The 25,991-nt window shown below is 35.1% G+C and overlaps 1 protein-coding gene and 1 long non-coding RNA gene across 3 annotated transcripts in view; both read left to right on the forward strand.

Moving 5' to 3' along the window:
* kay (transcription factor kayak) overlaps nucleotides 1-25,991 on the forward strand; it is a 35,628-nt gene that overhangs the window by 643 nt on the left and 8,994 nt on the right. Inside the window, exon 1 of one of the 2 annotated variants that reach the window (XM_011634555.2) lies at nucleotides 9,694-10,122. The exons of the other annotated variant lie outside the window; for it this stretch is intronic. Within the exon in view, the coding sequence (XP_011632857.2) occupies nucleotides 9,988-10,122 (135 nt within the window). The 5' untranslated portion in view covers nucleotides 9,694-9,987. Of the gene's footprint in view, nucleotides 1-9,693; nucleotides 10,123-25,991 lie in introns of those variants that run through there. 2 annotated transcript variants of the gene reach the window in all.
* On the forward strand, nucleotides 10,129-15,873 carry LOC105424366 (uncharacterized). The gene is made up of 2 exons (XR_967524.2): nucleotides 10,129-11,468; nucleotides 13,455-15,873. It is a non-coding gene; the product is annotated as an uncharacterized LOC105424366 (long non-coding RNA).

The raw sequence follows: 25,991 nt of genomic DNA on the forward strand, positions 1-25,991 counted from the left end.
TTAAACGCCAAAAGCGGCCGTTCGTCGTGTTCACACACGTCATATGTGGCGCGAAATGCCTTGCGGTTTGTCGTCTCGCGTGACGAAAGACGGATTTGGAGTCGAGGGAAGAAGAGCCTTGAGAAACTTATCTTCATTACCTTCATTTCATTCTGACAAATTTTGCGAAGAGAGATTGAGAGAGAAAAACATTTTTCTGTCACAAGAAATTAAATGATAATAGGAATAGGATAGAAAGTTTAAACAAATTTAAATTTATTTAACTCTATTTAAATTTTAAAATAAATAAAAGTTTGAAATATGAACAATCCAAATATTTGTATTTATATTTTTTTAAATGCGTGAGTGAAATTTGTAAGAAATTTTAATTAATTTGACAAAATAAATATCTAAGGTGTGTGTGTGTGTGTGTGTGTGTGTGTGTGTGTGTGTGTGTGTGTGTGTGTGTGTGTGTGTGTGTGTGTGTGTGAGAGAGAGAGAGAGAGAGAGAGAGAGAGAGAGAGAGAGAGAGAGAGAGAGAGAGAGAGAGAGAGAGAGAGAGAGAGAGAGAGAGAGAGAGATTATATACGTATGTTATATTTTTATCTTTTTTTAAATAAACAAATATTGAAACTTGGAAGAATATCCAAAGATAAATGTAAAATACATAAGATTGCGAGAGTCTCTTATCTTTTTGTGAACGTAAAAGAAATTTGACGTCTAGAAACATTCATCAATGTTACGACATGTTACACGCGGATAATGACTGTGATAATAACAAGATTAATTATTAATCTTGTTTATATATCGTTCATATAATTCAAGTCATTGGAAAAAAAAAAAAAAAAACATTCGAGATATCAGTCTTAATTCTTACATTGTATATGTTGGATTAAATTACTCATCATCAAAAATATAGCTTCCGCGAAGAAATTTCGAACTTAAGGTTCAGCTGATTAAAATATATCGAACGATAAGAGATTATCGGTTCCTTGCAATATCAATTCTTAGAATTTGAGAGTTCTCATCATCTCTTCGACTTTAATTCTTCATTAATAAATATTTATTTTTTTTTTGCGAAAGGTTGACGTAGTTATTATTATTATATAAACGATTATCTATTATGTAACTTTTTTTTTTATTACGTTAAACGTTTAGCGGAATCGTTTAGAATTACGTGGCTTATTACTGTATGACGCATATCAATCACACGTCTCTGGAAAATGCATGTTATTTAACAACAAGAACCTAGGCAAGACAATTTACAAGTGCTGCTTGTCTGTCAATGTTACTTGCAATGACTCATTAGGGGTTTGACAATAAATATGGTACAGCTTCCGTCAATCGATTTTGAGTGCATTGAATGAATATAAAGAATTAGAACGATTAATAATTATATGTTTGGTGAAAACGATATTCTAAGAAATACAATATTTTGTAAATAACCAGATACACAGTTACACATACTTTAAGAAAAATGTAAGTACAGATGTACAGATATACAGATATATATATATATATATATATATATATATATATATATATATATATCTTTTAGATGAATAGCTAGATATAAATACAATAACTTTAAAAATGTATCTAGATACATTTCTAAATATTTTTTTCAAATATTTAATTTGATAATCTTATTTTAAGATTATTTTAAGTACAACTTTAAGATATTATTAGCTAAGACAGTATTGACGTTTTGGATTCTTTAGATGCTTAAAATAATGCTGAAAGAACGGATGAATATCATCTGTAGATATGGAAATGATAATGTAAAAATATTTTTATTTACGCATGTGTCATTAGACTATATTTGTCAATGAAAATTGAGAACAGAAGATTGTAGAAATGGCAAAAGGGTATCGAATGAAGAAATTTTTGGAAGAATTATTTCAAAATTGTAACTATGCATCTAAATTTTAAATAAAATTTAAAAATAAATTACAACAATAACCAGTTATTGTCACAACTATTGGATTAAAAAATTTAATTAATATGCATAAATATATAAAAAGTATTTCAATAATATAATTAAATACATATATAGCTATAGATACCTCACATAACAGAATATCGATGTAATCGATGTAATCGAATGTAAACCGATTAGTTATTATGATTTTGTGCTAATTGTCTGTCCTCGAATCAATCCTGATTCTGTATGATTATAAAAGATATTAATTAACTACATTGCAACTACAAGTTTGTTTTAAAAGTTTAAATCAAAAAGTTTAAATTAAATAATTATAAAATTAAAGAATATCATATTCTGTCATTTAATCTCCTAATAATATTTAATTATACTTTGATTGTAGTGTTTTATGATTCAGCCGATAATTCTCCAATAGCAATTTCGCACAAAATTTATTATGATTATATGTATTTGTGTATGATGTATTTGTTAACGTAATTATACTTTTGGGTGCAAAGACTTAAATTACTCTTCGACACGACATGCACTTGTCGTCACTTCATTGAAGAGCTCCTTTATCCGGGAATTAGAGACAGAGAGCGCAGCTAAATTTACAAAGCGCGTGCCGTCATCGCTATAAACCGAACTGCTCGAGTTCGAATGAAAAACATATTTTCGGTCTCTGCGGAAATATCGCTGGCGCGACGTTATCAAGTAAATTGCATCTAATTACAAACCGTGCGTCACAATCGTGCGATGATTATGCACGCGTATTTTATCCAGATTCGAAATGCGTAGCTCTCTGGACGAAGTCCAGATAATTATTAAAAACTCTTCTTAAAGTTACTAAACATTTTTTGTTGTAGTTTAAAGTTTAAATACTTTTCTTAAAAAAGAATCGTGGAAATTAAATAATTAATAATGCGTTTAAGTAGCGTCCAACGCTACTTAAACGCATTATTAATTAAATGCATTCGCTTATTAATGAACAATTACTAGTCTATGGACTATTACTCTCTGTATTCTAGGGAAGCCTGTTTCTACTCCACGTGCGGAGTATGCAAATAAATTGAACGCCCCTGCGCGCCTAGATAAAAGACAACTTTCATTCCGGTCCTACATAGGTGTCCTTTTAAGGCACATGCCACGTGCACCGCTAAGTGAACCTCTGAGTTACTACGGAATTGTCCAATCAGGCGTTATCTTTCGTATATTGCCGCGTCCATTCACCGATCGGGCGGGATCAATGATCCCTCGAGATCGTTCGATGTTTTGCGCTTGCAAATGAATCTTCGCGCGAACTTCAAACCACGAAACGGTTAATTTTCCTTTTCTCGAAGTATCCCGCGAACCATATAGAGTTGCGGTTTATGAATGACGCGTTGATAACGCAATGGGATTCGATGATCAATACCCGCTACGAGTGGAACGACTTTGATCTTGTACCGCGAATAGCTAATTTGCATTTTGTCTCTTTAAGCGCTCGACAGTTGAAGACCTTAAAATTTTATTGACTTGTCTCAGCAAGGATATAGAACATTTGTAATTTATTACGCTAGACATTATAAACACGCGCGCGCGTAAATATAATACTATTATACTACTATTACACTATAATATTTTTAACTTCTTGATACACAATTGTCAAAACAATCCTCGTTGTGAGATCAATACGATGATAGCTATTTACGAAGTGAGTGCAGCGAGAGAACCAATCGGCATCGCGGAAAAGCTTCAACAATAAACTTCGAGAAAATTTCGAGAGATGCGAGTATCGATGGCATGCTCTTTTTTTTTAGAAAGTATATCTTAACTATTATATTTTAATTTATATCTTTAATTTTATTTTTTTACAGATAAATAGGTTGTGCTATAAAAGTTATGTAAATGTGTGTTTTTCAGTCCTTTTAATAATACATGGTGAGATAACAATGAAACTCGAGAGGAGATAAGGATCTAGAATTTTATTATTTATAGATACGCGAGTATTAGTTATTAAAAATAACTATTATTTTCTTAATTTATTTTTCAATATCTACAGCTCGGAGAATGGACGTATAAGCTCTTATCATATTATAAAAATATTTATTAAATACGTTGTCAACTATTATTACTCGTATCGGTTAAACGTATACTTATTTAATAATAATATCCATAATAGTTTGTGCCATAATTTACGTCGGCGTGGCATATGTGTATATTTATAGACGTAGACGGGAAGTAGAAAATTCTCTTCGTCGCGACAGACAATATCTCTACGGCATCTACAGGGGTTTAATATCAGTGTGTCTGTCTCTCCCTTATACAGGATGTCCTAAAGTTGACGGAAAATACAATAGTTCGGGACAAAAAAGCTTAGTTCTTAGCAAGAATTTCGCGCTGGTTGAATTATATTTTTACATTAGAGGAATAGTCTGAAAATCCTTTAAGATTTTAAGATTTCTATCAGCTTAAATTTAATTCAGTTATAATTCAGGCAAAGCCTTAACCTTTCTAATCTGTTTTTTCTACCAAACACAGCTATTCATCGTTATTCCTAATTTGAAAGTTAAAATATCATAATATTAATTGTTATATAACTATAAATTAGAATTATTTAAATAATTACTTAAACTTTTTTCTATCGATTATTCACTTGTTTCCTCATATGAACATTTTTCCTCATAAATTAGGTAGTTGTAAATAAATGAAGAATTTTCGAAATTTAATATTAGAAAATGCTAAGCCGCAAATCTTATCCGCCATCCAATTTGATAATGGATTATATGCTTTACAGTTAGATTTATTTAAAAACGATCATAAGGCAGTTATAATTTGTTAGAAATAACAATATTTTATATCTTGAAAGTTATGATAAAATTTCTTTCGACATCTTCGAGGAGAACATACAATTTGAAGTTTTGCGACGAATAATTTTCTAGATGAATTCTCGTTCCGTTAGAAACTCGAGGACACCCGATATATTTCCCGCGTATAAACAAGATGGCAATAGTATTGATCTAACTAGCATTTCGCCTGGCGTGGCTTCGGTCACCTCCAACAGCTGTTTTATAAAGTGCCACCGCCGTGGTCGTCTCGTGACGACCAGACCATTTAAAAACAAGCGTGTGTGAACACGCACGCACGCACGCACGCACGCACGCACGCACGCACGCACGCACGCACGCACGCACGCACGCACGCACGCACGCACGCACGCACGCACGCACGCACGCACGCACGCACGCACGCACGCACGCACGCACGCACGCACGCACGCACGCACGCACGCACGCACGCACGCACGCACGCACGCACGCACGCACGCACGCACGCATGTACACGCGCTCGGCGCGCGCAACACGAATCACATTCTACTGCTGCGCAATAACGCTTATGCTGCCAGATAATAACTCCCGAGCCAGCTGTTGTCACCTAATTATCTTTCCCTCTAATAATGAAAGGGTGAGGACGGAGAAACCGACCGATAAAATGCAAATATTATTTGTAATGATCAGAAGCGAAAGTACATCTGGCTTTGTTAAACCTACCGAGTTCCTCACAGCCTTCACTTTCGCTTTCGAAAAGATTCTGTAATTTTACAAAACTCGGCAAATTCGCGCGGAAGATTTCCCTTATCATCTCTCACGGAATATTGGAAAAATTAATAAATCGAATAGCGTTTATAGTAAATAAAGATTTTACACGCGAAAAATTGGCGGTACATCTTTCGCGGCTAATGCTTAAGATATACAAGCACGCACATCATACAAAAAAAAAACCCTAGCTGATTCACGACCTTTCGCTATATAATTTATTCCCCATTGTCCTCTTGGATATTGAAAATGTCTACTACGGAACTTTCCCGAGTGGTGGCCGATTAAAACTTCCGCTTTTTTTTTCCTCTATACAAAATTCGGCGTTTGTTATGCCGCGCACGCAATGTCCAGGAGCGCGCGTTCGGCCGGATAAGCCGCAACCTCCCTTCTCATTAAAATATTCCTTTGTCACACGAACAAAGCTGATTCTCTGGTGCCCGCCCGATCTTCGTTCTCGTTACCCCGTTGTGCTCGTTAAGGCACGGCACTGCCGTTGTTAATTTGTTCGAAGACAATGAATTTTATTTTACGAAACAAATCTATTGAAAATCATTCATATTACGTACATGTATTTTAATAATAAATATGCGGTATTTTTTTATCGATATAGGTAAATATTAACAATATGTGTATGTTTGTACATGATTATTGTGTGTATTTTTATAAAATTGTTGACAATTATTATCAACTTTCCTATTAAATTTTTTAATTCCAATATAAACTGTGCTACGGAAATTCCTACATACTATTTCAATTGACTGTATATTCTGATATTTTTAAGTGAAAATAATAAAACTTTTAAGTAAATAAACTTTTATTGGATATGTAAGTATTGATATAGGGACAAATATCAAAGGTCAAGTATTGATTAAATTCGAGATACAACAATGATTGTACGGATTCACAAATCAGCAAGCGCACAACGAAACTGTCACAAAGCTGAATATTTTATTACATCTAAATCAATTTTAATTTTATTTGAAATTAAGGTAGTTTTCCATTGAAAAATAAATACAATTACGACATATCAAGTTTAAAAACCGTGCGATAAGTGATTACTTTCTTATTCTATTTATATACTTTTTATCTTTTACAAACGCAATAGATATTTTAAATTGTTTCTTAATCTTTTCTAAAATCTATTTTTAAACTGTTATTTTAAGATAAAAAAATTACTTAAATTAATTGACATTATTTGAAAATCAAGATAATTTTAAGTTAACAAATAATTCACGAAAAGCATTGGTTAATTTGGATTAATAACGTTTAATTTTATACAAATTAATTAGTGATTCCTTGTATATTTTAAAAAATTTTAATTGTTAAAAATTTCATAATATCTTTATTTCTAAATATTTAGTTAATGTTTAATAACATTAAATTAGGAACGATTTTTATTTGAAACGATCATTAAAAGGTTCATTAAAATGTAATTAAGAAAAATATTTCTATAATTATAACTAAATATTTCTGTAATTATGACTATATTGTAATTTTTTACAAATTTTCTTAATTTTATTGTTTGTTAAAAGTGATTAAATAAATTAATTATTGTGATATTTTACATCAAAAGTATATTTAATATATAAAATCAAATAAAATTACAATGAAAGTAATTTTAAATGAAAATAATGATGCTTGTAAAATTATAAAGTATTTAAAAAATATTAAATATTTGAAATATAAATATATGATAATCGATTTTTTTTCAAAGAAACATTAGCAAACATGTTATGCTTACGGATCACATCTCTTTATTGTGAATGTATGTATAAAAAAGCGAGAAAAGAAAAAGTGACAAACTTATCTAGTGGGAAGGACATTTTTGATTACTGCGATAAGATCATATAGTTGAATTGATAGAACTCTACACAAATAATTCAAGAGATTTTAAATTCGAGCTATGGCTAAAATGATATTTTTCATGATAAGAAAGTATTTATATGGAGAAAAAGAAAGTAATCGGTATTTGATTATCGACTTATTAAAAGGTAAAGTTAGCCCTGGCTTTTGAGTCGTTGGAAATCCGTTAAAGATAACGGTATGTGATTGGCGACATAAGCATTTTTTATCTTGAATTTTATATATGTATATATAAAAATTCAAGAAGTAAGAAAATAGGTTATTAGAACGCCATTAGAAGATCCTGCTTGCGGAGATTGTCCATTATTACTATCTGTTTCTTGAACATATTCTTGATCTATTACATTATGAATTATTTATTTGATTTTTCATTTTAATTGTTTGAACTATCGTTTATACAAATATTTTAGAAAACGAAAATATATCTTTATGTACATGTAATCTTTCAAAAATTTTATGTAAAAAGTTTGATTATTTTGATATAATCCATCATTTTATGAAAACGATAATTTTATGTACAATAAATTTATAATTTTAGAATTTTTCAAGTATTCTCAGGCTACACTAGCTGAATCGAATTACAAAGAAGAATAGATTTAGAATATCTATCAGGAAACAAATTATTATTATTATTATGTTATTAAATATTCAATGAAAAACTAACTTTTGATTAACAACTTAAAATATTAAATTTTACAGATATTACAGATTTTTACATAAGTAGAATATAGATGTAAATTTATATATAATCTTGTTATTCCATGTTCAGTAATATTACGTATCAAGCGAATAATTAAATTAACAATTCGAAGAACATGTGAGAATATTATATGTTGTTTCCAATGCGCCGCACTGCATCGCGAACATTATATCGCTTTTTTTTACCTTCATTACAGCGTAAGAGTAACTTGGTTATTGCACAAACAGATCTGGTAATATGTTACCGCGAGTAAATAATTTCTTGCCCCTCCCCCCCCCCCGTTTTCCCCCAGCCGTGGCTTGCAGTTTTAAGAACGGATATGTACAATTCGTTCGGCAGACATCAAACGATAATCGCAAACGATAAACTGTCTGTAAATTAAATCGCATTTCGCTGCAACCGATGCTGGAGAACGCACGTATCTTTTCGCGTTCAATGAAAGTTCGTTGTACGCGTAAAGTGCAAAATCGCGAAATCCAATACAGAACAGAGAGAGAGAGAGAGAGAGAGAGAGAGAGAGAGAGAGAGAAAGAGAGATAAGAATCACGTGCACGTGTGTACGAAGGATCGTTGGATTGTCGAGGACGGTTTCTGCGACATAATGCACTCGCACGCCTATTTTAAAAATTGTAGTCAGCATCAGTAGTGAGTCATTGCTACTCATCGCGTAACACACGTTACTTGACGTTGTAACGCATGTTATCGCGCACGTTTGCCGCGTGCAAATACAACATACACATTTGAGTAACTAGCGAAACTCTCGATGGCGATAACAGAACTGAATTGCTCGCTATTATAGAACAAAGAAGTTTTGAAACTTCTGTCAAACTCGTTTTTTTTTCCTCGCGCCTCGCATCGAAGTTTCTTTCGCTCTCGAACATTGTCGATTCCAATCAATTTCACCCTAATTTCAATGCAAATATAACACATTTGTGAATAGTGTTAAACTTTCAGTGATGATAACAAGCTGAATTGCTTGTCGTTAGGGCAGAAAAATTTTGAAACTTGCCACTTCTCGTCAGTCTCGTTTTTTTCCTCGCGTCTCACATCGAGATTTGAAATTTCTTTCATCCTCGAACATTCGATTCCTTCGATTTCGTCCAACTTTAGCACAAATATAACACATTTGAATAGCTAGCTAAACTTTTGATGGCGATAACAAGCTCATTGTTAGGACAGAGAAATTTTGAAACAACGTCAACCCTCATCAGTCTCGCTTTTTCCTCTTGTCTCACGAGAGTGAAAATTTTTTTCGCCCTCGAACGTCGATTCAACCAATTTCGCCTAACTTCAGCGCACATCCTGAACTTGTCGCGGATCACAATTTGCACGCTTCCGCTTCTCACACTGACGAAAATCCCCCTTGGATTGCGCACGGATCCCTTCGTCGGGCGGATCGATTTATCGGATTACGCAAGTTTAGTGGAACGATCCTCACTACCTGGAAAAGGGGATCTGGTTCTATGTGCGTTCCCTGATTCCGTGAAGTTGTCGTCGTCAGAACGAGCAGCAACGCGCGAGGCTGCGGACCGCGTTGATTGGCCGAGCACGCTATCGGCACGAATCAGCAATCAAGATGGCGGTGACGTCACCGGGAGCGCGCCCGTGAGGTGGGTGGTGGGGGAAACGGCGACGGTCGGCTGTCTTTTCTATATAGTTACTCCGATCACGTTGGCGGGCTCAGTCGACAGATGTACGTAAGCGCGCGCGATACCAAATGAACTATCGGAAGTCGTTCGATACTTTTGTGACAGTGTCGAGTTTTATTCGCCGTTGCGTAAAGATTCCCCTTTCTCTCGCGGCGAACTCTCCGCCCGAGTGACAGTTGTCTTTTGTCCTCAATCGTTCTCAAATTTTGTAATCTCGAAGTCGTTCTTGGTCTCTCTTTCTATTTATTATCGAACTTGAAAGCGTTGAGATTCTGAGTGAAGTTGCTGAAACGCAAGATGACGCAACGAGTGCCCAGCGCCGGCTATTACGACAATATCGTCGAGGATCACAGCTACACGATATTCTCCTTGTACCCGCCGACCACGAATGCCGTGGATCACTGGTCCTACGGGAAGGAAGATAATAACATGGTAAGAGAATGCTTTTGATCTCGATAGAGCCAAGAATTTTGCTCGGGAAATTGGGTGCTCGCGTAGGCGTTGATGCGCGATTAACCCCTATTTCCACCAATGTAGATTAATTTTGATCTCGGTTAAATTTCACTTTCTATCTTTATATAATTCTCTGAATTAGAGGAGAATATATAAACTAAACTGAGATTAAAGTTAATCTATGTTAATGGACATAAAGGTAAATCTGTTTTTGATAACTTAATCGAGCGTACATTCGTTGTACTTAAAGTGAAGTAGATTAAAGTGAAGTAAATGTATGTCTCAATTTTGATAAAAGGAAGAAAATTTTAGTGTAGCGATAAAGACCAGGCCATTGTTTCTTGATAAACATTGACGTTCCTTTATCTTGTGAACCATTGAAGAACGCGTAGATCTGATAATTTTTTTAATAACAAAATTTTTAAATTTTAGCAAAATAAAATTTTATCGGTTTATAGATCATTGTGCGATACATAATGTTTTTCTTTTTTTTGCAAATGTTTTTTTAAACATGTGCTTTAAAGTTTTATATAAAATGCCTTACATTTTTTATATTTTTCTTATAATTATTCATAAATTATCTCAACTTCATAAATACACTGTCTGTAATATGTACATGTAATGCGTCAAATATAATTACAAAGACATATTACATGTTATTTAAAATAAAATGTTTAAATATTTAGTATTATAATGGAACTAGAATTATAACATGAAATTTCATATGAAAATAATTACTCGCGATAATTTTGTAAAATTAATATATCGTGCGTGAATATGACACGCAAACGGAAGACGTAATCGACATTTAACGCACACAAATCATCGATTACGCGTTCTTTGTGCAGGTGTCACGGTTCAAGGTTGGATCGATAGTGTTGAAGCTATGGTTATGTTCCAAAACTTTAATCGCTGAATAGCTATTGGTCGAGACTTTTCAAATATAAACTCGATCTTGAGAATTTTTCAAAAAGGGAAAAAAGGTCAATCTTGCTTCAGAATAACAAATTCCTCAAATTCTTAACCCGAAAATTTATAAATAGTTTCTAGAAAGTTCTAATTTATCTATCCGACTATTGTCCCATCAAACGAAAAAAAATGGGAAACTAATTCACTTTTTCTCGATATGTTTCTGAAATGTCCGTCGGACGATAAGCTTTTGGTTTGATGTTTTAAAACCCATTAACCTGCGCGATTTTCTTCCTGTAGATTTATAGGCACGACTGTGAGGCAATATACGGTGCTCGACACCGACAAAAATAACACACTGATTAGATAAATGTGGCGTATTGTTAGCGATGATACCGATGGATGGATGACCGTCCGTAAGTGAAAACGCGTGTCTATGTTGAAGAAATCTATATATCCTTTATTTAGTAAATATATTTTTTAACAGATGAATTCATCAGCAGAAGGTCGTGTGTCGTTTGAATAAAAATTAACCGTAAGGCTCAAAGAGCAATGAAGTAGATAATAATCTACATCTAGAACAAAGAGATTTTTTTGGGACATCGTAAATTTTAAAAATCGAGTAATCTAATTTTTCGCAATGTTTAAAACACATAGGTTAATAAGCAATATTTTAAGAGGTTCGATTTTTATATTTTAATCAAGATACTATATTTATTAATTATAAATTATATTTTAATCAAGAAGTTTTGTTCTTTTAAAAAAATCTATTTTAAGTCATCAAATCTTATGACGCTGATCCTATTACTTTATCACGCGAGATTTAATTATTATAATTGTGTGTATCATTGTGTCTAACGCATTTGTTTTTTATCATAAACGCAAGCGATATTTATACCATTCGATAATCAAGTAGCAGCTTCTATTCTGCCGCTAGTGTTCTTTAAACTTACTATTTAAATCGGCTTTTCTACGAATAATTCACTATTTAATATGCGCGGATGAATAATGCATAATCAAATGAATCGGTTAATAATTATGTGCCGTTCATGTCACAATATGTCACGAAAACAGGTAGAAAATGAGAGAGAAGAGGGAGAGGGGCGGGAGGAGAGAGAGAGAGAGAGAGAGAGAGAGAGAGAGAGAGAGAGAGAGAGAGAGAATCTTACATAATGACGGCTTACAATTAAGCTAATAATCGAGGTCATGCTGATGATGACGTGTTAGCTTTAAATTTTCCAAGAAGCAACCGAGTTATCGCGTTGGATGCTCGACGCGACAGCTCGGCTCTCACCTGCCAATCCCACCGATTTCGTTTGCCTTTGATTTCTACGAATCCCGATTCGGCGTACGCACCGTCCGCTCGTTTTATCGCTAAAACGGTACTTTCTTGTTGGAACAGGTTTGACAAATAAATATCTTTGCTTAAACTTATATATAAATGAGAAATTATCATAACATTTGTATGTAATGAGGATTTCTGTATATAAATTAATATCTCGCGGAAAAAAGATACTTCAATAAAGAAAAGCACATTGTGTGTGTGTGTGTGTGTGTGTGTGTGTGTGTGTGTGTGTGTGTGTGTGTGTGTGTGTGTGTGTGTCCTTACAAAATAGTTTGATATTACTAATACAGATTAATCAAACTAGATACTTTGGGATATAAAAAAATTTGTATTTTAATAAAATATATATATTGAAATATAAAAATAATTATTCTATTTATATTAATAAACATGTGAATTATCGCTATTTCGCAAATAGCTCACATATTTATAAACAAAAAGTTGATAAATAATTTATTAAAATATTTAAAATGAATGAATAGAAAAGTTATTAAAAGAATAAATGATGAAAAGTGATGTTTCGTTTCTTAGGGTTTCTATTTCATAATTTATTTCATTGCTGCTTACCGAAATAGTAGTTTTTGCAATGGTATCCTGACTTTCTACATTATTTCTTATCGCTTAATGTATTTTTACCGTAATACCATTTTCTACGGCTCGGGAGAAGTACACGAAGGTCTTCCTCGAAGCTGATACTTATCGAGGTCTATTATATAAGAAGTTTGCCGTACTTTCGAAAACACGATTTCCGCCTTTTAAGAAAAATGTATTTTAATCTTTAATCCTTGCCAGTATAAGGAAACATTTTCTTTTAAATATTTTAAAATCAATTGTAATTAAATTTCTTGTAGAAGTCAATTTTTAAGAAATTTAATATTTTTAAATTCTCTCTCTCTCTCTCTTTTTTTTTTTTTTTTTTAACTTTAAACAAAGATTTGAAAATTGTTTAATTTCTTTGCTAAAAATTTGAATATATACTACTTACTACTTAAAATTAAATATGTCATGATTAACTTTAAATACGTGATGATCTTAAAAATTGATCATGTTTTAATAGATCTATAGATGTATAGGAGAAAGACAAACACTTATGGATTCTTGAACGTTATTGTCTGCACGAAACCGAAGAAAAACAGTTAAATCTGACAGGAAGCGAAGAGTTAGCGCTCGTTAACCCGCCAATTAGAAGGTTTAGTTGAAGGCAGGGTTAAGTTTAGCAAGAGCAATACGTACGGGTCATAAGACAAGAGGTGTCATCCTGCCCCCGACATTAAGGAGGGAGGTACTTGTTATTTCCCTGTTTGCGGTTATTTATTTCTTCCGCAAGAAAGTTCCGTGCCAAGCACAATTCCTAGCAACAATCTACATTCAAATGAATAAATATAATGAATAAATATAAATATAATGTAAATAATGTTTCCAGTACATCCAAATATATACGTCTGCATCTTATATTTTCTGTTATAAATGCCTTCAGTAATATATCATGAAAATTTTCATAAATTTAGACAAATCATTTCTGAAGTGGAAGTATCAAACTCATCGTATCTATTTAAGAAAAAAAAAATCATGGTTCAAGAAACCCTAATTTTCGGATTGAGCACTTGTTTGTGAGAAAATTTTGTATCGAGAAAATAAAATTTTATTTGCTCCCATCTAATATTTCAGTTATAAAAAAATAGCACTCTTTAAAGTTTATTATTTTCTTAGTGGTGTCTCTATTTTATAACGTATCTCTTCAAATTATACATATTTTTTTTCTTTTTTTTTTTTTCTTTTTTTTTTCAATCATGACGTATTCATCGTTTTATGTATTTATAATATACGGACGGTCCTGTAATTCGGAACGATGTTCAGACGATATCACAGACGATATCCGGAGATTTCCGGTATGATATTCATAGTCAATTTTTCTTTATTTTTACCGTGCTTACCTCAGTTTCACGTCTCACGGGAGAGGCGGGGCGGGTGAGTCATCGCGCGAGCAGTCGCCGGCGATTTATGAATGAAAATCCACGCACGTGTCGCGTGCACGTTGTGTGTCGTCTCGTAGTGACGCCCCGCTACAATTATTTGCGATGGCTCATAAACACGTCGATTGTGCTTTGCGCTCGCGCGAGATAAATCGATATCAGGAAAAAGGAGTGCACTCGCAGATTGTGCACTCGCAACGAAGCAGGTTCGCCTTCGCATTCCGGGAAGTCGGTCGCTTCGCCGTCAAGGAGGAAAACTTGTTCAAGGTTTAAGGTAGTTTCATTTTTTTTCTTCCTTTATTTATTTTTTTTTTTTTTTTATAATCCTGAAAGTAATCTTGATTAAGTATAGCGAGCGTTATTAAGCGTTTTGAATTTTTTTCGAAACTAATTCCTTGATGATCCTCTTATGATATTAGAAATTGTTTTTAACGAAATTTCGAATTTTTTCCTCCTTTCTCTTTGAAGAAGAATTAAAATTAGAAATTTAAATTAGAATTAAAATTAGAAATATTTAGATATGAAGAGTGTAAAATAGATCCACGATCATTTGTTTTTGAAAAAAAATTGTATAACATTTGCTCTATTAAGAGCTACTTGTTGCGTTCCTCATTGCAACACACTTCGCGCGCTCGATTTGTTTTATGGCGCCGATTGCGAAAGAGGAAACAGCGTGTGTTGAGCGTCTCTTCTGAGGCAAAGTTATAAAAACTTTCCGCGGCGTGTAGCAAACTGGCGGTCCGGTGTAGTCGACCTCGAAAGGAGGTTGATTCCGCGGAAAGATATCTTATATACCTATGACGTCAATTGACTTAACACTTTCCCCCCGAGAGAATGCTTCTAGCTGGACCTCTTCGCATAATCTGACGAACTTTCCTATATTCCCGAAGAAGCGCTTTAAACGATTCCTATCTCATAAGGATGTGCAAAGATTAGTCTTAAATCAAGCCCAATATTCTCATATATAAGTAAAAATATTATAATCTTAAAAATTTTAGTCTTGATTTGATTGAATTTGTATTGATGCAAATATTATTTTTACTTATCTCCAGACTAAAAATATTCTGTATAAAGATTATAATATTTATGCTTATACATATATAAAAATATATAGTCTTGATAAGACTATATATATTTTTTTAAGATTAATCTTTTTTTTTTTTTAAGACTAATCTTTTTTCTGTGTATGAATATTGAAATATGACTATTGAAATATTTATGGCGAATAATGCTTAATTTTTAATACATAATTGATTTGATTGAATTTGTATTGATGCAAGTATTAGTTTTGCTCAAGATTAAGAATCTTTTATAGAAGAAGATTATAATATTCTTGCTAGACACATGAGAATGTCTATACTTGCATCAATATCAAAATTTTCCTAAGAAGATTACAATATTTTTATTTATATATGAGATTTGTTCTTGATTTAAAACCAACTTTTTTTTCTGTATGGAGGAAAATGCTTGTATTGCAGATAATAAACGAAAAATCATCCTGAATCCGATCAGCTTCGTTAATTTTCCGTCTCCTATACCATTAAATTTAATATTTTATAATCGCTTTTATTACTGTCTTCCGAATCTCGATATGATTTCACGATATATCTTTTAAGTCGTATTTACGTTATCTTAGAAGTGTTTAATTTTTCGATCGAGCGGTATCGTACGGCTTTCGACGAGGATAAAGATCGGCATATTTCATATATATATATATATATATATATATATATATATATTGCGCGCCAATCGTCGAGTTGTGTCGCTCACAGTCTTGCCCGGTGAGGCAATTTCTGCGATGCAAGGTCATAACGTTGTCGATAATACGACGTCGTCTATGTTAAGCGCGTCGCGATAATAACGTCTGTTAACTGCGCCTTGGTTCACCTGAAAACCAACGAAGACGGCGGCGATCGCGGCGGCGCGGCCGATTAACGTAATAATATTATTACCGTACGGTGCGCGTATACGCACACATACACCGGTTTATGGATGGGGCCTGCGGTCATGCGTCATACACTCGGGATTATATCTGCTTATAATAACGTCAACCGAAAGAGAGCCTGCTATTTCTCTCGTCGTTCCTAGTACGAACGAGTACCGCTTTAATATCGCGAGACCACGCGACTCGCGATGTTAGGGGGATATATTAGCGGCATAAGATAAAAATAAATAAAACTCGCCGGCCATTAAGATGTACGATATTTCAAAGGTTTTTCAGGAAAAACGTGAAAGTCTCTTAAATGCGCGCGACTACGCACAATTTATGTCTGTCGCGTCGCGAAATGATCGCGAAATTCGAATGCAGACGCGACAGCCGCGACTCACGAAATTCAATATTTTATTTAAATAATTTCTGACATCGCTCATCAATCTTACGTTATTTAGATATCGAAAAATCGATCTAGTAAAATTATTTTAATTAATGTTGCCTATATAAATAAAATGATTTTTTTTTTTTTTGCAATAACCAGCGATTAGAATTAATTAATAGTCATCACTTGATACGTTTGTGTCGGACTACGAATTGAAGATTGAGAATTGCGAACTGAAGATAAGAATTCGATCTGAGATAAAACTTAACTTTCAACGCTTTTCGATTTGATCGATCGAATTTTAATTCTTCGAATATCTTTAATTCTTCAATTCGTAGTTTGACACGGGTACCTTACACAATTTTTCTGTCATCTATCTTGTCATCTATCGTGACGTAGGATTTAAAATTTTCCAACGTCACGTTTCCTGCTCGGGCGGACGATTTACTAATGAATATCTAATGCGGTCGTTTCCACATAATAATCCGTCGCGTAGTAACGACCAGGTTCATTATTTGCTCTCTAATGGATTTCCCTTTATACATCACGGGGGGGGAGCGCGCGTTATACTTGACGGAGAGATAAGGATCTGAATTCTTTGAGAGAGATCTCGGGCCGCATCTCGGGGAGAGGAATGTCACACCGTGACACTCGCGGGGGTAAAAAAAAAAAAAAAAATAAATAGGTGAAAAGGGACCGGGGGACTCGCGGTGTGGGCCCGCGGGCCCATAATTCAAAGCGGGCTCTCTCTCTCGGGCATGATGGCATGATAAACTGGCCCGGCTGTTCGAGGCGATGCGCCCGCGAGTTCGAGAGGTCGTAGAACCCTGCGGGCCCCTTTTTTAAAGAGTGCGTTATGACGCGTGGGATAAACGTATCCAATTTCGTGGAACTATTGTCCGCGCTCGCGACATACACGAGGCAACAAAAAAACTCCAAAGGCGCAAAGGACACACAAAGAGCCGACCTGTTCGGATATCATCGTCAAATGGATTACAGTTAAAGCTGAAACACGCGACGCGAACGGAAATTACAATACGGTATAATAAATCATTCTATTGTATATCGTAAATTTTAAATGCCTCTTTAATTTTATAATATTGAACTGTTTTATAAAATACTTGAAAAGAGTTGAGCTCGTTTACTCTTTAAACTTTTTAAATTCTTTATAGTACTCTTTATTTATGTAATATTAATCTCTTTTTAATCATTAAAAGCGAAAGTGATGAAAAATTAAATTTTCTTTGAATTTGAAATGAAATTATGTTAATTAAATGTCGTCATCAATCTTAGTCTAAGAATTGAGGGCAGATTCGAATTTTAAGTATGTTTAAGTTGTTTATTTGTATTATGATTTTATTATGATAAATGCAGTCGTTAAAATTGCATTTCCCAAGAGTAATCAGCCCATGTTGAATGTCGTCGTTTCTAACAGACAAAGGAGATAAAGTCGACACGCGTGACTGGAGATACGGGATTAAAGTAGGTCCCTAAGAAATCTGGAGCCAGAGATAAGGGGAAACATAATGGGACATATAATAGTATCTAACATTGACATTTTAAAATTGACAAAAGTTACAGAATGCGGGGATGGAAATAAAAGAAACATGAAAATGTGTATTTATGTCTACATTAAATATGATCGATTTCCGAATTGCGTGAGAGCTTCGAAATAAGATATGCGAATTTCATATCAAGTAAATAAAGTCGATTCACCATTTAATTGAAAACAGTTTGATGTTATTATGTAGATAAAAAGAGGAACTAACCGTGCTTCGAGGACCAATACTAGCATTATGTGCGTGATTATGTAGGTATTTCTCTCCAAAGAGGCTGTCGAAGAGTGCAACCAGTCGGAAATGCCTTCGTGCTTGCGTCACTTACAAGGAATTCACGGACCGTTGTGCCCTCAAAGTGTTTTTTCTCCTTCTATGTTGGAGGTCCTCTTTTTTTTTTTCCTTGTTACATCTTCGTCCTTAGAATCGTTCCGAGAGCCTCTTACAATATTGGAAAATCGATGGGGGGATTTCGAAAGAGCGATACATAATTTTTTTATCTGAATAATAATTGATAACATAATAATTATCCTACTTTTCAAATTTTATCGCTTAATTGATATCATTTATAATATAATTATCTTACTTTTCGAATTACACTTATTTAACTATATGATTTATGAATATCACATAAGAATTGAAATCGGTATAACCTTGATATAAACAGAATGTTTAATATTTAACTATCTATAGTTTCATTAAAATTGGAGTCTATTAAAATTATATCAGTTTTAATAATTAATTTTTTTGGAATGATTTACTACTGCAGTAACTTTAATATCATCGTAATAATCTTCAATCTTAGCACTATGATCTAATTTACTGCGGAAAATGAGATCAGGACAATAAAAAATATTATGGAAGATAATAGACTTACTTTAAAGTAATCTTGACAGATATTACGATAATCATAGTGTGATTTACTAACCGACTAATTAGTTTACATTTGTGCCGTTGGCGTTAGCGAATCCAATCGATCATCCTTGATGAAAAGTAAACGATCCATGCAGCCTTGAACCAAAGCGTTGGTTTCAAGTCTTCTGTATCTTTATATTGCAAAGGATCGATTACACGCCTATTATTCGCGATAATGTGACGAGGATCATAACAAGAAAAATAATATATTCTAGATCAATTATGTTACTTATGTTTCTTGGATCTTGAGAATCATTCTATATTATAAAAATATCATGTATAGTTAGGAGATATAAATCTCTGTCTATTTAGTCAACATTTATTCCTAGAAATATGGCGATCGTCATGTGTGGGAAACGATTATATATTTTTTTTTTTTTTATGAATTTACATGTAATTAGAATATTTGTAATTTTTTAAATTTACTTTACTTATCTAGAAATAATATTTGAAATAATTGAATAACAATCAAATGTGACAATTGAAATAATTAAGTTTTTAATTCAATTTTAATAATAATACTTTATAGTACTTAATATGTATTTTTACATACGTACATAGATAAAGATATGTCGGTGTATTCTTTCATCGCAAAATGCAAAATCAGAAAATATTTTCTAGCAAAATAATAATTGCGATTCCTTCCCAAAATTTTTAGACGAATATCCGCTTAGCAAATTCGTGACAGTTTAACACGATGAAACCTTGGCACGAGATTTTCGTACAGTACACACAAGGCCGTGTGGCGTGCTGGGCGGAATTTCCAAAATTACACCGAACATGCGACTCACTCTACAGTAGTGTCGTTCACCTCCAATCGTGACTTCGCAGCATCGCATATTCGTCCAGCCTTTGTTCTCGTGCTTTAGTGCTAAAAACAGTCGAACTCCACTCCAGGCTTATCTTGGTGTTTATTGAGTATCCATGGGCCAGTTCGAGGTAGCCTTTGTTCGCCGTTACGTAAATGCTGCGTAGAACTGGCTCCGAGAGCTAATTACAGCGAGACAGTAGGTTCCGGTTTTGACATCTCTTTATATATAATTGACAGTTAACATTTTTATGATGAGGATTATACCTTCTATTTTGGCATAATTTTTCTGAAGGTCTTCGCTTTTCACGAACTCGCTTAAAGTAACATTACTTGCGTTTTTTTTTTTTTTTTTTAATAATCGTAAAATATTCCATATCTAAAAAAGACCTTTTTCGAGTCTCATTACTATAACGGAAAGGGCGGCGTGTGACCGACAACGAGTTACTGTTCTCAATCATAATCGTTAATCGAGGCTCAGGAAAGGCCAGACTTCAATTAAGCACCCTAGATGCGGTCTCAAGAACTCGTTGCGTTGAAATGATTTAAACGAGATCTGGAAGAGAGTTGATGTTAGAATGGAGTTCTAATATCTGTTTATCCTAATGTGCAATATTTTCTGTGGTGTATAGTCTTATTAATTGCTATTATAAATTATTTATATCAATATCATTCCGCCTAATGTTTGAATTTATTTTTTGATGCATTCTCCTAGCAAGAAAGCATAAGATAGATCTCTGAACGTATCTCGCAATTGTTAGTATACTAGTTAGTACACTACTATTCAATTTCATGTACAAAAAAAACAATTATGCGTAGAGGACACTCTAAATCCATTATGTAGTACTACAAAACGCGTTTTACATCCGATGACTATCCTCGAAATGTATTCGCGGAATGTTAGCCCCGGCCGATACAACAGGAAATAGTCGATGTATGTGACGCAACGACTTCGCGCTTTAATTTTGCATTTCTCAGTAAGATGATTCGTCGTGTCATCAGACGAACTGTGTGAATCATATCGCCACTGGCGCCAATCGGATGCCGGATATAATCGTGGGGGATCGTGGTCCCGATCGCGGTCATACACACGCCACGTTTTTCCACGCGTATGCAAAGCGGATCGGCAAACAGCCCGTCGCATTTGGTAGCGATTTAAGCATGACAACGAGAGAGACCGCAATGAAGTCATCCCTCGTGTTCTCCCCCCTCTCCCGTCGCCGCCCGCCACGCCGCACGTCCGAGGACTCTCCTGACTGGCGACGCGTCCGACGCGTAAAGTCCTCTCGAGAAAGAGCCGAGCGCGGCCGAGAACGGCCGAAGCGACGCGACCGCGCGCGCGCGCGCATGCACGACCATGTGGCGACGGCGCGATGACAGAAGCGCTGTCAGTGTCACTGCGACTATCGTCCGAAGTGGTCGCGCGGCAGGCCCCTTCTGCGGTTGCTTTCGTCGTTGGGATTCCGTTCTTGGTCTCTCTCGTTTCCTTTTTTTTTTTTTCCCTCCTATTTCTCCCTCTCTTTATCTCGTCTCGCTTTGTTGTGTGGTGGCGGTCTATCGAATTCACCGCAAGGCCGACGACGGTGGCGACGTTTCCTCGCACACGCTCCCGCGTGACGTCAGGACGATTGTCAGAAACGCACGCGTACGAGACGTGCCACGCTTCGTTTCTGTGAAAGGAAACGCGATCAGTTCAGGTTAGGCCGTTGAGACAGAGACCGTAGCTTCACGAACAGGCACGAGGTCGTCCTCCCGCCGTCCCGAGCTCTCCGTTTCGAGGTGAGTCGAAAATCATTCCCATTTTAGGCTCCGTCGCGAAAAAAAAAAAAAAGGAGAGGTGCCTTAACGCCGCGTCCTTGCGCGTTGTCCCGTCGTTAACTGTTCTCTTAGCGACGCCCCGATAATGAATTTATTCCGAGCTCTCCCGCTCGCGAAAGACTTCAACTCGCTCGTAAATCCGGCCGCGATTGCCGCAGGTCGTTTCGCTCAGGTGACGATTCCGCCTCTAATCGTCACCGTCGTTATTTACGCCTCGATCGTAAAAAAAATTGCCACGGATGTCGCTCCGTTCGTTGGGAAACCCCGAACGCGCAGATCCTCGCCTCGTGTCTCGGCGAAAAAGACAAATTATTGCGCGCTTATTTTCCAGTGTCGTTATTGTCGTCTCGCTGTTCCTCGCGTTTGTTTTTCTTCGACGTTTGCACTTTAGACTCGCCGCACGGTTTGATTTCGTGCACGTAACCACCATCCACGCAAGCGCGCTTTTTAGAGTAATTAAACATCCACGTAGCTCTGCCTTGACTGTTCCGCACAACTACTTTGTAAAGTCTACACTTGTAGGTGAATGTAACAACAATGTCGCTTGTTAAAATAAAATAAAATAAAACACAAATAATTTATACAACGAGATATATTCCAATGATTGCGAAATATATAAATATATATGCATATATAACGTATATGTGAATAATAATTATTTGTCTAATAACGTAAAATGAGTTTTTAATCGTGATAGCTCATTAAGTTTCCCAGAGCAGATGAATTATGCATCCAATTGCGTGTTATCATATTTGTTGAATGTGCGATTCCTCGATATCATTCGTTGACGATTTGAGAAAAAAAAAAAAATAACCGAGTGACGACATCGCCGCTGCTGATTGACGTCACATTACGCTAGATAATCGCAGCACATAATGGCATATCTTACACGCATATCTGTTGGACGAATCAAATGTTGCATTTTGTGGCTTTTTGATGCGAAATTGTCGCAACGACTTAATTAAACTTGAGAAAACTATCTCGGTAGATTTTCAGCTACTTTGAATCGTGACGTTATCCGACTCGACACGACTCGAAATCGCATATCCATCCTGCTGGTGGTCTTCCGGGAAAGCCCCGGATCGCGTTGCATGTCTGTGTTTTTCCGAATATCGCGCCGACACTTGCACAGTTTCCGAACTCTATAAAACACAAGAGAACAAATAGACATCGCATTCATTGCGTCATCTAATGCAATTAACTTCTTGTTTTCCTTTTTTTTTTTCCATTTTAACGTCGTCTTTTTCTCACAGACTCTCGTTTGTTAGAACAATATCGTAGCGATTGTCGATCTCCATTCACGGCTCTTTCGATTCGTGTGAAGTGAAATGAAATGAAATGAAATGAAATGAAATGAAATAAATTTTCTTCCAATTGCGATATTACTTCTCTATCTGCACTACGCTGCACTTTGCACGCGCACGCAACAACGGAGGGCCGCCGCCGTTGCGATGCATTCGAAACACACAATGCGCCGCATACGCCCGTTATCATGTTTACATTCTTTGTTCTCGACCTGCCATTGGCATCGACACGTTCGCGACGTTGGAAGGAAAAGTTTCCCTCTCGACTCGTGGAAATTCCACTTGTAAGACACGCGCGTGTTGAACGTTACGCCGCGGCGAGATGATGATGTTATTCATCGTCAACTTGGAATTCTTTTTCATCGATCACGGAAAAGTTTAAAAATTGTGAATTCAAGAGAGTTATCGGAGCCCGGGAATGTCTTTGTCGCGCGAGGTGAAAAATTGAAAGTACGTACACAGCTAACATCGAGATAAAATGGAGAAATGACGCCTGTGCTCTCTATTTATGACGTTTGTCATTATCTCCTGTTGAAAGTTTCGCGACTTCGAGTCGCGAAGTCGGGTATTAAGAAGGCATCGAGTCTCGCGAGCGGAAGCGTTAAAAAAACAGCAAAAATGGAAGTAAAGATAGAGGTTCCTTTGTTATCCAAGGTTGCGCTCTTGCAGCCGCGGCGGCGGCGGTGGCGGCTTTTAACCACGCTTTTTCCGGCGATTTCGCGTAGAACAACTCTGACGTAGTTGCGTTATTATTTACCGCGTAATATCTATCGGTGGCATAATTAACCGCGCGTGCGAAGGGCAGCAAAAAGAGAGATAGAGAAGGAGAGAGAAGGAGAATGCGTTACATATACACAAGTAAATATTGCGCGGTTCTCGATTGATGTCTGTTTACTTGTTTCGTTACGTAATAATCACGCGTTGCATTACGCAAAAATAAATGCAGTCTTCGATCACGAACCATCGTCCAATAGCAAGAATGGTTTTTAATAACGAAGACTGGTTTACACCTAGAACGAATTCTAATTTTTGTTCCGTTGCTGCTTATTTGTTAGTTACTATATATGTTTACAAAGGATATATGTAGCAATTTGTATGTAGCAATTTGAAATATAAAGAAATGAAAGTCTTGAGAGAACGTGAATTAATACAAAATGAAAAGTAATAAAATTTTATTTTGGAAATCGTGAAGATGAAATGTATTTCATTGCTCTGAGGAGTGAGAAGAAAATGTCAAAGACTCATTCTTCTTTTTTGTTTCATTTGAAAAATGTCTGAATAAAATTTTCTGGTAGTCTCATGGGCGTCTAATCTTTTCATATGCAATGATTATTACAACGACATATGTTTGGTGTTGGAGAAACCTGTGACAGGCTCGGTTGGTCAAACATACGGATTGTTTATCATAACCTGGTTGTCACATGTTTTCATATCGCGAGATAAGCTTGGTTTTGATGTCCATGCCGTGTTAGGAGAGTCTCCCTTCACGAATGATATAAAAACATGAACAAATTTTAATGAAGCATTGATTTCCTAATTAAAAAAAAAAAAAAAAAAAAAACGCAAACCATGCGTGCAAAAAATGTTTCATTTTTTATATAATTTATTTTACATATTATTATTAACTTTAGTAACTTATTGCAAAAATCTTTAATGTAACGGTCGAAATCAGGCTTAAGCTTTTAATTTTACATTTAAATAATTTTGATTTAATTATATTCGAATATTTATATGTAGTAGTTTTATCGAACTCCGTTTTTGTCGAAATCTGTATTAAAACTGTTTGTTAGAGAGACAACAATCCGAAATATGTTTCTAAAATACAGTCTGCTATCATCGTGGCGCCACATCGACTTCTTAACGATGCGATACGAGGAAGCCACATCCTGGAAATGTCCAGCGAGATAGACAAACAACTTCATCCAGCATGACGCGACCGTTTTAAACCTTTGCTTCTCTATTATAATTCTTTTCCAGTATATTAAAAACAACATATAACAGCATAAATTGCAGACGTTGCACAAAAAAAATACAGAATATTTTTATATTTAAAAAGATGAAAAATTATATATATGTATGTGTAAGTTTATAAATTATACATATATATATATATATATATATATATATATATATATACATAAACATTTTATGTAAATATATTTATATAATATATTTTATATAAATATATATATATATATATATATTATTAAAATATAAATCTTTTATGATTATTTCTAAAATAAATTAAAAATGTCTGTGAAATGTCTCATTACAGTTGCACTATATACTTTTTTTTATTAACTTGGTAATTATTTGAACGAGACAGCCGATCTATTTGCATGAGCAATTATTTTTAGACATCTTGATAGAAAGATATGTGAATAACGCGTCAGTCATTAATTTATGCCTCTTTCCCGAATAGCCAATATCTTGAAATTATGAAGCGTTACAAGCGCTTGAGAAGACTGTCGCTGGCGAAAGACTCTTCTGGCTCAAGTCCAAGTTGACGAATCCGCGAGTACCGGCGTCGACGACAAACGATCTTACACAGGTGTTAAACTTAGAACTCGAACTAATTAAGGCTCTCCAGACAGAGCGGCCACGTAACAGGGAATTTTGCGTGAAACTGGGAAAACCACTGATCGGGAACAAAGTCACTGTCCCGTTATCTCATTGTCCAGAGATCTTCATCAGTTCTAAATTACGCCTTATGAACCGAAACTTCTATTTACTATCCTATTTATTCATCTATTTGCAAATATCGGATGATCGGCGTGTCGAGCCAGATGTAACTATTTAAAATGCGTATACGAATCCAGACACGCGAGTTCGCAAGCGTGAGGATTTTTTTTTTAGCGGTCAATGGTCCACACACGTGAGACCAAAATGAAACTGCAAAATGTTA

Source organism: Pogonomyrmex barbatus, unplaced genomic scaffold (genome assembly GCF_055798465.1).
Source record: "Pogonomyrmex barbatus isolate J1 unplaced genomic scaffold, ASM5579846v1 scaffold23, whole genome shotgun sequence".
NCBI classification, from domain to species: domain Eukaryota; kingdom Metazoa; phylum Arthropoda; class Insecta; order Hymenoptera; family Formicidae; genus Pogonomyrmex; species Pogonomyrmex barbatus.